Consider the following 15,050-nt stretch of genomic DNA (forward strand, 5'->3'; position numbering starts at 1 on the left):
ACTTTCAACTCCCTCCAAAGATTTTCTATGGGGTTGAGATCTGGAGACTGGCTAGGCCACTCCAGGACCTTGAAATGCTTCTTACGAAGCCACTCCTTCGTTGCCCGGGCGGTGTGTTTGGGATCATTGTCATGCTGAAAGACCCAGCCACGTTTCATCTTCAATGCCCTTGCTGGTGGAAGGAGGTTTTCACTCAAAATCTCACGTTACATGGCCCCATTCATTCTTTCCTTTACACGGATCAGTCGTCCTGGTCCCTTTGCAGAAAAACAGCCCCGAAGCATGATGTTTTCACCCCCATGCTTCACAGTAGGTATGGTGTTCTTTGGATGCAACTCAGCATTCTTTGTCCTCCAAACACGACGAGTTGAGTTTTTACCAAAAAGTTCTATTTTGGTTTCATCTGACCATATGACATTTTCCCAATCCTCTTCTGGATGCACTATAGCAAACTTCAGACGGGCCTGGACATGTACTGGCTTAAGCAGGGGGACACGTCTAGCACTGCAGGATTTGAGTCCCTGGCGGCGTAGTGTGTTACTGATGGTAGGCTTTGTTACTTTGGTCCCAGCTCTCTGCAGGTCATTCACTAGGTCCCCCCGTGTGGTTCTGGGATTTCTGCTCACCGTTCTTGTGATCATTTTGACCCCACGGGGTGAGATCTTGCATGGAGCCCCAGATCGAGGGAGATTATCAGTGGTCTTGTATGTCTTCCATTTCCTAATAATTGCTCCCACAATTGATTTCTTCAAACCAAGCTGCTTACCTATTGCAGATGCAGTCTTCCCAGCCTGGTGCAGGTCTACAATTTTGTTTCTGGTGTCCTTTGACAGCTCTTTGGTCTTGGCCATAGTGGAGTTTGGAGTGTGACTGTTTGAGGTTGTGGACAGGTGTCTTTTATACTGATAACAAGTTCAAACAGGTGCCATTAATACAGGTAACGAGTGGAGGACAGAGGAGCCTCTTAAAGAAGAAGTTACAGGTCTGTGAGAGCCAGAAATCTTGCTTCTTTGTAGGTGACCAAATACTTATTTTCCACCATAATTTGCAAATAAATTCATTAAAAATCCTACAATGTGATTTTCTGTAAAAAAAATCTCAATTTGTCTGTCATAGTTGACGTGTACCTATGATGAAAATGACAGGCCTCTCTCATCTTTTTAAGTGGGAGAACTTGCACAATTGGTGGCTGACTAAATACTTTTTTTCCCCACTGTATATCCCCTTGAGCATGTTGAAGTTATTAATTATGCTTTGGATGGTGTATCCCCAGTCACTACAAAGATACAGGCGTCCTTCTTAACTCAGTTGCCAGAGAGGAAAGAAACCGCTCAAGAATTTCACCAATGGTGACTTTAAAACAGTTTCAGAGTTTAATGGCTGTGATACAAGAAAACCGAGGATGGATCAACCACATTGTAGTAACTCTACAATACTAACCTAATTGAGGAGTGAAAAGAAGGAAGCCTGTACAGAATAAAAGTATTCCAACACATGCATCCTGTTTGAAACAAGGCACTAAAGTAACACTGCAAAAAATGTGGCAAAGCAATTAACTTTTTGTCCTGATACAAAGTGTTATGTTTGGGGCAAATCCAATACAACACATTACTGAGTACAATTCTCCATATTTTCAAGCATAGTGGTGGCTGCATCATGCTATGGGTATGCTTGTAATCGTTAAGGACTGGGGAGTTTTTCAGGATAAAAAAGAAACGGAATGGAGCTAAGCACACGCAAAATCCTAGAGGAAAACCTGGTTCAGACTGCTTTCCACCAGACACTGGGAGATGAATTTACCTTTCAGCTGGACAATAACCTAAAACACAAGGCCACATCTACAGTGGAGTTGCTTATCAAGGAAACAGTTAAAGTTCCTGAGTGGCCGAGTTACAGTTTTGACTTAAATCTACATGAAAATCTATGGCAAGACCTGAAAATGGTTGTCTAGCAATGATCTTCAACCAATTTGACAGCGCTTGAAGAATTTTGAAAAGAATAATGGGCAAATGTTGCACAATCCAGGTGTGGAAAGCTCTTAGAGACTTGCCCAAAGGTGCTTCTACAAAGTATTGACTCAGGGGTGTGAATACTTATGTAAATTAGATATTTCTGTATTTCATTTTCAATAAATATGCAAACACTCATTCCAAAAACATGTTTTCACGTTGTCACCATGGGGTATTGTGTGTAGATGGGTGAGAAAAAACATATATTTAATCAATTTTGAATTCAGGCTTTAACACAACAAAATGCGGAATTAATCAAGGGGTATGAATACTTTCTGAAGGCACTCTTTGTTATTTCTACTTACTCTTGTAACAACCTACTTAAACAAGCGTGCTGAATATTCTGATTCTATGTATTTTATATGTACTATTCTGATTCCACAAAAATTGAAAATATGATCAAGAGGAAATAAAGACAATAGCCAAAACTTCAAGTTTGTTTTATTTCAATGCATTTTTCAAGACCTACTGAAACATTGTGAATGTATTGCATTATTAGCTTTTCTGCATCTCATTTCTCATCTCCCTCCTCCTTGTCCTTGAGAGCTATGGAAAGAGGAGAAAATGACAGCGGTTGCAAAGGAACATTCAGGTGCTGTTCATACTGCATGGTCAATATACGTGAGATAATGTACACCATAGAACCTCATTAAAAACGAATACATTTAATAAATCCATCAACCATATAAAAAGTAGTATTTTGAACCCATGGTGTTGTTTCCATTACAATGACTATCATTCCACGATTGTGGAAAGATATTGACTATTGTTCCCTTGGGTTGCTACAAAGCAATCTTTCTCCTCTCCCTGTTTCGTTCTCCCCATCCTTTCCTCTATACCCCTCCTCTCGATCCCTCCCTCTCTCCATACCTCATATCGCCATCTTTTTTTCTCCCTCAATCCTTTTCCCCATCCCTGCACTCCACCCCCATTCTCCCTCCACCTCCCTTCCCCTCCGTCCCTCTCCATCCATACCTCGTACGAGCAGGGTGCACTCCACGACGTCCTCCCCCAGAGGGTTGATGGCCTTGCAGGTGAACTTGCCCCCGTCATACTGACTGGGCTTGCGGATGTTCAGGGTCAAAACCCCCTGGTTGTTCTGCATCAGGAAGCTAGGGTTCTCGTCCAGGGGAATCTTGTTCCTCAACCACCTGATCTTAGGCTAAGTCGGAGCCAAAGAGAGACTTGTGTCAGCGGCTTCATGACACGTATGTGACCTTAATGGCCTTCAATGTAATAAAAATCAGGGATTAAACAAAAATATGGTAACACTTTATAAACACTTTCATGAATAAGCCATTTGAAATGCTTGTAAATGTTTAGAAATGCGTAGGTATATACAGTGCATTCAGAAATTATTCAGACCACTTCCCTTTTTCCACATTTTGTTACGTTACAACCTTACTCTAAAATGGATTAAAATATTTTTGTTCTCATCAATCTACACACAATACCCCATAATGACAAAGCGAAAACAGGTTTTTAGATTTTTTTGCTAATTTCTTACAAAATAAAAATCAGAAATACCTTAGAGCTCAGAGACAGGATTGTGTCCAGGTACCCAACATTTTTTGCAGCATTGAAGGTCTCCAAGAACACAGTGGCTTCCATCATTCGTAAATGGAAGAAGTTTGGAACCACCAAGACACTTCCTAGAGTTGGCCGCCTGGCCAAACTGAGCAATCGGGGGAGAAGGGCCTTGGTCAGGGAGGTGACCAAGAACCCAATAGTCACTCTGACAGAGCTACAGAGTTCCTCTGTGGAGATGGGAGAACATTTCCAGAAGGACAACCATCTCTGCTGCACTCCACCAATCAGGCCTTTATGGTAGAGTGGCCAGACGGAAGCCACTCCTCAGTAAAAGGCACATGACAGCCCTCTTAGAGTTTGCCAAAAGGCACCTAAAGGACTCTCAGACCATGAGAAACAAGATTATCGGGTCTGATGAAACCAAGATTGAACTCTTTGGCCTGAATGCCAAGCGTCACGTCTGGAAGAAACCTGGCACCATCCCTACGGTGAAGCATGGTGGTGGCAGCATCATGCTGTGGGGATGTTTTTCAGCGGCAGGGACTGGGAGACTAGTCAGGATCGAGGGAAAGATGAACGGAGCAAAGTACAGAGAGATCCTTGATGAAAACCTGCTCCAGAGCGCTCAGGGCCTCAGACTGGGGCGAAGGTTCACCTTCCAACAGGACAACGACCCTAAGCACCCAGCCAAGACAACGCAGGAGTGGCTTCGGGACAAGTCTCTGAATATACTTGAGAACCCGATCTAACATCTCTGGAGAGACCTGAAAATAGCTGTGCAGTGACGCTCCCCATCCAACCTGACAGAGCTTGTAGCGTCATGCCGAAGAAGACTCGAGGCTGTAATTGCTGCCAAAGGTTCTTCAACAAAGTAATGAGTAAAGGGTCTGAATACTTATGTAAATGTGATACTTCATTGTTTATTTTTAATAAATGTATAAAAAAATCTAAAAACCTGTTTTTGCTTTGTCATTATGGGGTATTGTGTACAGATTGATGAGAATAAAAAAATCAATTTAATCAATTTTAGAATAAGGCTGTAACCTAACAAAATGTGGAAAAAGACAAGGGGTCAGAATCCTTTCCGAATGCACTGTAAATCCCTTTATGAATATTCATAAATGTGCATGTATGAGTTTACCATACAGTATATGAAATTATATTTCTGGTTGGGAAACATTGTTTTTTATTGAATTCACTCTAATGTGCATTCACGACGATGAAATAATACTGAAAACATTGACACATCCTTTCAGGTCAGTGGCCATGAAGATGATGACAAGGTAATTGGAGACATTTAGGACAGAGACACAATTTTCCCCCCTGCATCTACAGTTAGAGTATTCGGACTGTTTGTCCCAAAATACATACCTTGGGGCAGCCCCTGACAGCACAGCTGATGGCGGTACTGTAGCCTGCCACCACAGACCTGTCAAGCAGGGGCTGTATGAACTTGGGGGCGCTTTGCATGTCCTTCTCCTTAAATGGAGGTGGGTTGTATTCCAATCCTGAAGGAAAGGAAAGGGAGGTTATTATACTGTGAATTAATACGGAGTGGTAATGAATTCATACTGTAAAGGATGTCTCTGAAACACATTATGTTGTGAAAATACTGTAGGCCTTGTTGATATAATGTATGTAAGTATGTACAGCACACACACACACACACCTATCTTAGGTATGATGGCTGTGTCCTTGCTGAGGCAGAAATCCTCACTCTTTCCAACGAGGTTCTCGCTGAAGACGCGGAACATGTACTCGTTTCCCATGATCAGGTCTGAGGCTGTGCAGTTTGTCCTCCTGTTGTGCTCATAGATAGTGAACCATTCCTAGAGAGAGGGAAAGAGAGAGAAAGATAGAGAGAGAGGGGGGTGGGGGAGAGAGAGAGAGAGAAAGAGAGGGGTGGGGGGGAGAGAGAGAAAGAGAGAGATAGAGAGAGAGAGGGGTGGGGAGGGGGGGGGGGAGAAAGAGAGAAAGTGAGAGAGAGAGAGAGAGAGAGAGAGAGAGAGAGAGAGAGGTTAGTTGTAGTGATCTGGTGTTTCAAGTTACTTTAAGAATTCCACAGTGTCCATTACTAAAGAATTTGATTTGGTTCTAGTTGCTTTTTTTCCATTCCCCGTGCCACATCCTATACAGTAGCCCATAGCTTTGCTTTGCATACTGGGGGATGGAGTATTTGATCCCTTTGTCCCTACTGTATATGCCCTCCTCTCTCACATTGGTCTTCTTGTCCGCCTTCTGTATTGTGTAACCGGTGATCTCACAGTTGCCGTCGTCCTTCGGTGGCTTCCACTCCAGCGCAGCGTTGAAGCCCCAAACGTCTGTGATCTTCACTACCTCGGGAGGCCCAGGTGTCTCTGATTGGACAAAAATATGTGGTCATTTTGTTGCGATTAGGATGAGAAAATGGCACAATATTTACTACAATAGGACAATTACAGTGGCCTAAAGCCAGTATACTGTCTACTTCGTGGATTGGAACCCACGACACAACAATGTAAAAAGCCAAGCCGTTTCTGGTTCTGGGGGCAACAGTAGCTACTTCAGGTCTCAGAAAGGCAGTAGTGATGCTAAATGACTTAGCCATCGGCTTCACTATGATCCTGGGTTGTGTTCATTAGGCATTAAACGGACGGAAAAGGGGAGGAACTGCCCTAATAAACAGGACCCTTATGTCTTCAGTTGTCTTTCATCTCTTACCTACGATCCTGATTTCCAGAGTAGCCCTGGCCTCCATGTTCTCAATCTGCAGGACCAACTCGTACTTCCCAGAGTGGGCTCTCTCAGCCGAGCGGATGAACAGGATAGAGTCCACTTCGGAATTGCGTATGCTGGCAACTCGAACGTCAACCACTTCCCCATCCTTGTACCATTGCACTTTGGGGCGTGGCTTACCCTATTAGACACAAGGTAATACTTTGTTCAGAATAGAAACAAATGAAGGGCAAAACAGTAGCTGTCAATGGCTAACTGCAGTGGTACCTGGTAAACCAACTTCACTAGATAATGGGCACCTGATAAGCTGTTCAAGCTTGTCCCATATAGAGTGATTCTGTAGAAATCACAGCATTCAAGATAGCTTTGGATCATACGCCGTACTACTTTAGCTCAAATCAAAATGGTGAAAATACACAAATCGCGGTGTAATGGGTAACTTTTAACAACAGACCTGGAAGGGGATGGTCATGTTGATTTTGTCGCCCACTCTTCTGATGTACTTCTGTCTCAAGTAGCGAGGGAGGCGGATGTTGGGCAGTTCTGAGAGAGAGAGAGAGAGAGAGAGAGAGAGAGAGAGAGAGAGAGAGAGAGAGAGAGAGAGAGAGAGAGAGAGAGAGAGAGAGAGAGAGAGAGAGAGAGAGAGAGAGAGAGAGAGAGGGAGAGAGAGGTTTTAAGTTGTCTACTCCAGATTGATGTAATGATGAACCACATACAATACAACAGGGTCATGTTCAGAAGGGCACACAGTCCTATTCCTATGGGTGACAGACACACTCACCCACGATCTCGCGGATAGTGACGGGCTGGGCCAGGCCGGTAGGGGGGCTGCGTCCAGCAATGTTCACGGCCACCACTCTGAAGTTGATCTTCTCCCCAGTGGGGAGGTTGCGGACTGTGTAGGTCTGTCTGTCCACCGGCTCATTGTTAGCCACCACCCACTCCGTGTCTAAGACCAAAAGAAAGGGAAACAGACTGAGGTGGAAGTGATAAATGAGGTTTGACCGTGTGGTACGTAAGGTTTGCCCATGATAAATGAGGTTTTACCATGATTAATTAGGTTTTACCATGATAAATTAGGGTTGGCAGTGATAATTGCATCTCAGTGCTTGAGGCGTCACTACAGACGCCCTGGTTCGATTCCAGGCTGTATCACAACCAGCCGTGATTGGGAGTCCCATAGGGCGGCGCACAATTGGCCCAGCGTCGTCCGGATTTGGCCGGTGTACATTTTACATTTACATTTACGTCTTTTAGCAGACGCTCTTATCCAGAGCGACTTACAAATTAGGCCGTCATTGTAAATAAGAATTTGTTCTTAACTGACTTGCCTAGTTAAATAACAATTTTTAAAAAAGAGGTTTGACCATTAATGAGGTTTGACAGCGATGAATGTGGTTTGACAGTGTGATAAATTAGTTTTGACAGTGACAAATTAAGTTTGACAGTGATAAATTAGTTTTGACAGTGACAAATTAAGTTTGACAGTGATAAATTAAGTTTGACAGTGATAAATTAGGTTTGACAGTGATAAATTAGATTTGACAAAAATACATGAAGTTTGACAATGTTAGACTATAGTGTTTGACACAGGGCATAGGAAACTTACCGTTTCTGTAGCTATGTTACCACAACTTTTAATACACAATCAATTACTGTATTTGGCCAACATTAATTTCATGCCATTGTTGAATTGACACAAATCTGTGTTTAGACACAGCTAGGACTAATTCAAATTCCCATTCAAAAGTGATAACAGTCTTATTTTGTCTCACACCCTCACCTCCCTCCTTGCAGTACTCAATAATGTATCCGTCCAGGCCTCCGGCACCGACCTTCTCGGGGGCCAGCCACTTCAGGGTACATGTGGTGTCTGTGACATCATGTACCTTGAGGCCCAGAGGCTCACTGGTTGGAGCTGTGGTTGGAAGAGAAGGAGACAAAAGAGAGAGGGAGAGTATTATTATTATTTTTCAAGGCGAACAGAGATGAGACAGATACAGAAACAGAAAGAGAAAGAAAGAGAGAGAGAAAAAGAGGGTGAAAAAGAAAGGAGACAGAAAAGACTGATAGAAAAAAGACAGAGGCAGTGAGGGAGACAAATACAGAAAGTAGTTAAGTAAACTATGAGATCCGTTTGAGACTCCACCCACCGATGGGCATGAAGGGTTTGGAATTGAGGCTGGGCTGGGACATGCCGATGCCATTGATGGCATACACTCTCATCTCGTAGAGCACGCCCTCAATCATCCTCTTGGCTTCGTACGTCACCCCCTCGTACACGTCAAAGTTGAGCTTCGTCCACCTGGTGGAGCCCTTCTTCTTCCTCTCCATGAGATAGCCTGAACGAGAGAGAGGAAGAGAATGAGTGACCCATCCATCCATCCATCCACCACATTGTTCTGTTACTAAAAGGGGTTACTCATATTTTTAACATTAAAGTATTTCAGTATTTAAAAACCATGCAAAATCTTGACTGTACCTGTGACTGGTGCGCCTCCGTCGAACTTGGGTGGATCCCAGACCATGGTGGCACAGTCCTCTCCCACTGAGGTACACTTGACATTCTCAGGGCAGTCAGGCACATCAACAATCTTCACCAACAGATGAGCCTTGTCCTCTCCGGCAGGGTTAGTGACAGTGATGCAGTAGTTGCCCTCATCCTCTCTCTCCGCCCCCTCTATGACGAAGCAGCTCAGGTCCTTCCTGGCCTCCGTCCTCACACGCCCCTCCGTAGCTGTGATTGGCTAAGAGACAGGAAATCAAAACACGCCCATGAGCAACAGTATATTGTTAGCCTAAAAATAAGGTTTGTTTGGTTTCATTAATATATAAATTGATTAATGTTATATCATATCTGTATATAAACCATACCGGAAACACTCAAGCCAGAACTTGAGTTAAAGAATTAGCAACTAACTTCCATACAGACTCTTTATGTGAATTACTATAAGAAGTGCCTACCTTGTCTCCCTTTGCCCAGACGACAGTGGGAGCAGGCTCTCCAGAGATCTCCACGTCCAGGCGTAGCTTGTTGCCGGCCACCACGATGATGGTGTTCTGGGAAACCATGTTGCCGGTGGTGTCCAGGTGGATCTTGGGTGGGTCTTTATACACAAGGCAAATAACGGCGTGAATGTAAATGTAAATGTTAAGACAACGTTAAAGGTAATGTAAATATGAATGTTAGATTATTATCTACAGTATTTTGATTATTAATTTACACACACATATATATATATATATATATATATATATATATATATATATATATATATATATATATATACAGTGCATTCGGAAAGTACTTTTATTTAAAAAATTAAAAAATAAAACATGTATTTACATAAGTATTCAGACCCTTTGCTATGAGACTCGAAATTGAGCTCAGGTGCATCCTGTTTCCATTGATCATCCTTGAGATGTTTCTACAACTTAATTGGAATCCACCTGTGGCTTCAATTGATTGGACATTCAATTGATTGGACATGATTTGGAAAGGCACACACCTGTATATATAAGGTCCCACAGTTGACAGTGCATGTCAGAGCAAAAAACAAGCCATGAGGTCGAAGGAATTGTCCGTAGAGCTCCGAGACAGGATTGTGTCAAGGCACAGATCTGGGGAAGGGTACTAAATCATTTCTGCAGCTTTGAAGATCCCCAAGAACACAGTGGCCTCCATCATTCTTAAATGGAACAAGTTTGGAACAACCAAGATTCTTCCTAGAGCTGACCAAACTGAGCAATCGAGGGAGAAGGGCCTTGGTCAGGGAGGTGACCAAGAACCCAATGGTCACTCTGACAGAGCGCCAGAGTTCCCCTGTGGAGATGGGAGAACCTTCCAGAAGGACAACCATCTCTGCAGCACTACACCAATCAGGCCTTTATGGTAGAGTGGCCAGATGGAAGCCACTCCTCAGTAAAAGGCACATGACAACCTGCTTGGAATTTGCCAAAAGACACCTAAAGACTCTCAGACCAAGAGAAACAAGATTCTCTTGTCTGATGAAACCAAGATTGAACTCTTTGGCCTGAATGCCAAGTGTCACGTCTGGAGGAAATCTGGCACCATCCCTACGGTGCAGCATGGTGGTGTCAGCATCATGCTGTGGGTATGTTTTTCAGCGGCAGGGACTGGGAAACTAGTCAGGATCGAGGGAAAGATCAACGGAGCAAAGTACAGAGAGATCCTTGATAAAAACCTGCTCCAGAGCGCTCAGGACCTCAGACTGGGGCGAAGGTTCACCTTCCAACAGGACAACGACCATAAGCACACAGCCAAGACAATGAAGGAGTGGCTTTGGGACAAGTCTCTGAATGAGCTTGAGTGGTCCGGCCAGAGCCCGGACTTGAACCCGATCGAACATCTCTGGAGAGACCTAAAAATAGCTGTGCAGCGACGCTCCCCATCCAACCTGACAGAGCTTGAGAGGATCTGCAGAGAAGAATTGGAGAAACTCCCCAAATACAGGTGTGCCAAGCTTGTAGCGTCATACCCAAGAAGACTCGAGGCTGTAATCGCTGCCAAAGGTGCTTCAACAAAGTACTGAGTAAAGGGTCTGAATACTTATGTAAATGTGATATTTCAGTTTTGTATTTTTTATAAATTTGCAAACATTTCTAAAAGCCTGTTTTTGCTTTGTCATTATGGGGTATTTTGTGTAGATTGATGAAGGAAAAAAACTATTAAATCAATTTTAGAATAAGGCTGTAACGCAACAAAATATGGAAAAAGTCAAGGGGTCTGAATACTTTCCGAATACAATGTACATTGATATATTACATATATTGATGTGAATCAATACTTATGACATTTATGTTTATAGTAATAATTTAGAAAACCTACCTTGGCGGGGGACATAGTCGATCTTAATTTCTGTTGAAAGGCAGACAAAATGGTTTTATTCATATGTGACTTGTACTGATGTTAAGGGACTTTATTTCCATTTAAACAGTATGTATAGGCATGATGTAATTTTCTGCAAAGTCTGAATTTGTCATTTTCCAAAAATTCTCATTTTCTATTTTTTTCTCTCTCTTTCTCTCACCCAGGAAGTTGAGTTTGGCGGACAGTGAGAGGGCATATCCATCTGGGACAAACGTGTAGTCTCCAGCGTCCTCGGGCTTGACTTCATCTATGGTAAGCCGATGGATTCTAAAACACATTAAGGATGAGGAAGTTGAGATACTTGTTCAATACAAAATTACAGTCACAGCTCCTCGTAATTGTAGAATACAATACATACTGAAAATAAAACCAACAGTCCATGTGGTTATATATGACCATAACACATTACGTAGGTAAAACATAAACATAAGTTGATACAAAAACATAATTACAATCTAAAGTGCAGTCACTTGACACGTAACCTGTCCCCACGTCTCTCCCGTCCCGTACCTTCCGATGTGGGTCAGCTTGATGCGATCGCTGGGTAGCACCTCCACGCCATCTTTGAACCATTTCCCTGTCACCTTCTCATCAGACACCTCACACTTGAACATGGCCTGGTCCTCGGCCTTCACCGTCAGGTCAGCAATGCTCTGCAACACCTCCAGTTCCTTCTCTGAGGGGGCAACAGGGAGAGGGCAGAGTGAGAGAGAGGAAAGCGAGAGGAATGAAGAGAATGTGGAATGAGAGAGACAGGGAGAGAGGGAGAGGGAAAAGTGAGAGGATACCCAAACTAGCATACCTACAAGTGTTTGCCCATAACATTACCAAAAAATCCACCGCAGATATAGGACTGAATTTGAATCACCATGAAGACTGAAAAATATTTGTCTAATCTTTTCCCTAAAACAAAGATTGGTACCTTCAACCTCCAGCTCTCCTTTGGTTCGCCCGCCGTTGGTGAAGCACCAGTACATTCCAATGTCTTCCAGTGTAGCCTCTTGGATGATGAGCATGTGCTTCAACCCGTCCTTCTTAAAGCGGTACTTATGGGAGTCCCTGGTGAGTTCTTGGTCCTCAAACATCCTGAGGAGTGAGAGTAGGTGACATAGAAACACCTTAGTGAATTGTTAAGACACTAGGAATATAAAATGGTTCAGGCCTACCAAACTGAACTTACTTTTACTTTTTTTTAACTTTGAGGTTAGTACTATAAAGTATACATTTGTACTACACAATTTATTAGTTAACACCATGTAAATACCATAAAGGTACCAGATTAAACAAGACTGTAAAATAAAGCATTACTGAAAGGTTTACTGACCAGTTAACGTGTGCTCCCTCCACAGACACCTCCACCTCAAACTCCACCCTTTCTCCCACCACCACGTGGTAATCATCCAGCAGCTTGGTGATGGTGACCGGGGGCTCTGGAGAGGACAACAGCAAAAAGACACCATTTTCATGTTCCTTAACTGGGACATTATTGTAAGTGCAGTGTAGAAAGCATTGTGTTTATTTCTTGTTACATTGGCTACACGGTGGCCCTAAGGGGCAAAGTCGTTTTGAAAATTGAGTGACAGTGAGCGTACACAACTTACACTTGACTTAAAAGGTAAGGATAACCTTCCAACCAGCTACTTGAAATGTTATTTAAATGTTTTGTACATTATTCAAAATATTTTTGTTTTATGGTATTATTGTCATTATAAGGATACTGGATGATTCTGATAGTCAAAGTTTCATTGCAAAAAAGATTACTATGTAAATGGGGGTCCCCTCGTTAAATAAAGGATACATGGGTAACACTTTCCAATAAGGTACCCTTTATGATACATGACATCAACAAATGACAACTCCACACAGCTGTCACCATTGAAAAACTATTTTTGGTTCCAGGTAGAACCCTTTTGGGTTCCATGTAGAACCCTCTGTGGAAAGGGTTTTACATGGAACCCAAAAGGGTTCTACCATGAACCAAAAGGGTTCAACCTGGAACCAAAAAAGGTTATTCAAAGGGTTCTCATATGGGACCAGCTGAAGAACCCTTTTAGGTTCTAGATAGTACCTTTTTTTCTAAGAGTGTAGAAAAGTGAGAAGAAGGCATACCTTTGACAAACACCTCTGTGAAGGACTTCTCGTCCCCAACCACACACTCGTATGCAGCGTCGTCAGCAAGGCTACACTTGTTGATGGTGAGCGTCCGGATGTTACCAATTGCTTCTATGATGTACCTGGTGCACAGATAGACGGATAAATGGACAAATGGACAGACAGACAGACAGCAGCATAAATGAATGTTACAATGTCGTTTAACATTCTCCAAAAGCCAGTTTACAAGACATGTATAAGCAACATGTAAACTTGAATAAAAGGGCAATCTACAGTTTTATGAAAGTGATTGACCTGTCATTCGTTTAGAATAACTAATGCATGGGTTATTTTAGTCTTCTAAAGTGTTGCTCATTTTTCTTGTACCACAGTAAATCTCATAGTTTATACTGGGGATAGACAAAGAAGAAAAACTTAAAAAATAAAGAATATTAGAGTATTAAGTTAAGAGTTAGCTAAGAGTACCAAGTAATCGGATGTGAAGTACAGTAAAGGTAACCAAACTGTCACGAGGCAATAAGTAAACAACTATGACCATTAAATTAAGCCTTGTCCATGATAATGATTCAGACCTGGCTTTGTGCATGAGCAGGGATTTTTCTGCATAGAAAATGCTTCGGCGGGCAGCCTAAGTGTTTTTTCTGGCTGCTTAAGTCCAAACAGTTTTTAGTGTAAACTTAAACGACTAAAACCAGATACAAAGTATGAAGAAAATATAATTGACCTATACATTTTTTTTGAATATAATCTTTGAGAACTAACAATCACCAAAATAAAATAAAAAAATAATTAAAATGAATTGAGCAGTATTGATATTGTTATTATGTTTGAGCAAAAGAACACAGCATTAGCCATGGCAAAATGAATAGCATTTTCAGGAAATTTGCTTTAAAACTGCAGCTCCATGGAGAAATGTGTAGAATTGCCGGAGATTGCCTTAAAATTGCTAAGATTTCTCTACACCGCTAAAACTGTAACAAAAATTCAGCCCACCACCTAAGCCCCTTTTTGATAAACAAAAAACAAAAAACCTGCATGAGGAGTTTATGTGCAGGGAATGATATGACTTGTCAACGTGACTTGTTGGTCACTGAGAAGCTGATAATGGTTTCCTATAAATAAAATGTGTTGATGGCAGCGCCATTTAGAATGATGGAGTTGTGTAGAGATAATTTTAGAGAGCTATTTTCCAGCGCTGCCAGTCAAGTCTAGGAGACGCGGAGACCACCATCTTAGCTTGCGGTAAATCAGATAGGGCCTACTGTCTAATTAATCACATATCTTGCATTGCACTGTACGCCGCCACTGAGAGACAGGACTCTGCTCTACCAAAGCATTCCAGAGAGAAGACAAAAATAGATAGGCCTACATTGCCTTTTGAAGGAGATTGTTCAACGGAAGGCTTACATGATGCAAAACGTCTCTTGAAAAAAAAGAAAACCTTGATCTTGTTGTCTGACTATTCCATGATGAGCTAGTGAGTTTGCTTTTGGTGTTTTGGGTTAAGTCACGTTAACTAATCACTAGGAAACAGTCATATAGCCTATAGCTTCCTCACGTAAATAGACTTTTATGAATCTACTTTGTAAGTCATTAGTTTCCATCTCCATGAATAAGCATTCCACTTCTGTCGCTCCCCCTTGCTAGTATTACGTCAGTAAGTTATGGCCATATCCTAACAGGAGATGCATGTGACTCGCTTATTTACATCAGTAATTTATGCGAAGGTTCTAGCTACGCCCTCATTTCTCAAGTTGGGGTTCGGCCCTCAGTCATGATAAACTCTAACCATA

The 15,050-nt window shown here is 42.3% G+C and overlaps 1 protein-coding gene across 1 annotated transcript in view; it reads right to left on the reverse strand.

Moving 5' to 3' along the window:
- Nucleotides 1-2,520: 2,520 nt before the first annotated feature.
- Nucleotides 2,521-15,050, reverse strand: part of LOC311133784 (myosin-binding protein C, fast-type-like) — a gene marked incomplete at both ends in the record, with an annotated part of 38,088 nt that continues 25,558 nt past the window's right edge. Inside the window, 18 exons of the mRNA XM_084167353.1 lie at nucleotides 2,521-2,555; nucleotides 2,985-3,171; nucleotides 4,911-5,047; nucleotides 5,209-5,368; nucleotides 5,757-5,896; nucleotides 6,240-6,435; nucleotides 6,709-6,797; nucleotides 7,036-7,203; nucleotides 8,038-8,172; nucleotides 8,408-8,596; nucleotides 8,737-9,001; nucleotides 9,219-9,361; nucleotides 11,104-11,133; nucleotides 11,306-11,412; nucleotides 11,656-11,821; nucleotides 12,068-12,231; nucleotides 12,470-12,575; nucleotides 13,255-13,379. Coding sequence (XP_084023479.1) covers nucleotides 2,521-2,555; nucleotides 2,985-3,171; nucleotides 4,911-5,047; nucleotides 5,209-5,368; nucleotides 5,757-5,896; nucleotides 6,240-6,435; nucleotides 6,709-6,797; nucleotides 7,036-7,203; nucleotides 8,038-8,172; nucleotides 8,408-8,596; nucleotides 8,737-9,001; nucleotides 9,219-9,361; nucleotides 11,104-11,133; nucleotides 11,306-11,412; nucleotides 11,656-11,821; nucleotides 12,068-12,231; nucleotides 12,470-12,575; nucleotides 13,255-13,379 — 2,542 coding nt within the window. The remainder of the gene's footprint in view (nucleotides 2,556-2,984; nucleotides 3,172-4,910; nucleotides 5,048-5,208; nucleotides 5,369-5,756; nucleotides 5,897-6,239; nucleotides 6,436-6,708; nucleotides 6,798-7,035; nucleotides 7,204-8,037; nucleotides 8,173-8,407; nucleotides 8,597-8,736; nucleotides 9,002-9,218; nucleotides 9,362-11,103; nucleotides 11,134-11,305; nucleotides 11,413-11,655; nucleotides 11,822-12,067; nucleotides 12,232-12,469; nucleotides 12,576-13,254; nucleotides 13,380-15,050) is intronic.

Source organism: Coregonus lavaretus (assembly GCF_964263955.1).
Source record: "Coregonus lavaretus genome assembly, chromosome: 1".
NCBI lineage: Eukaryota > Metazoa > Chordata > Actinopteri > Salmoniformes > Salmonidae > Coregonus > Coregonus lavaretus.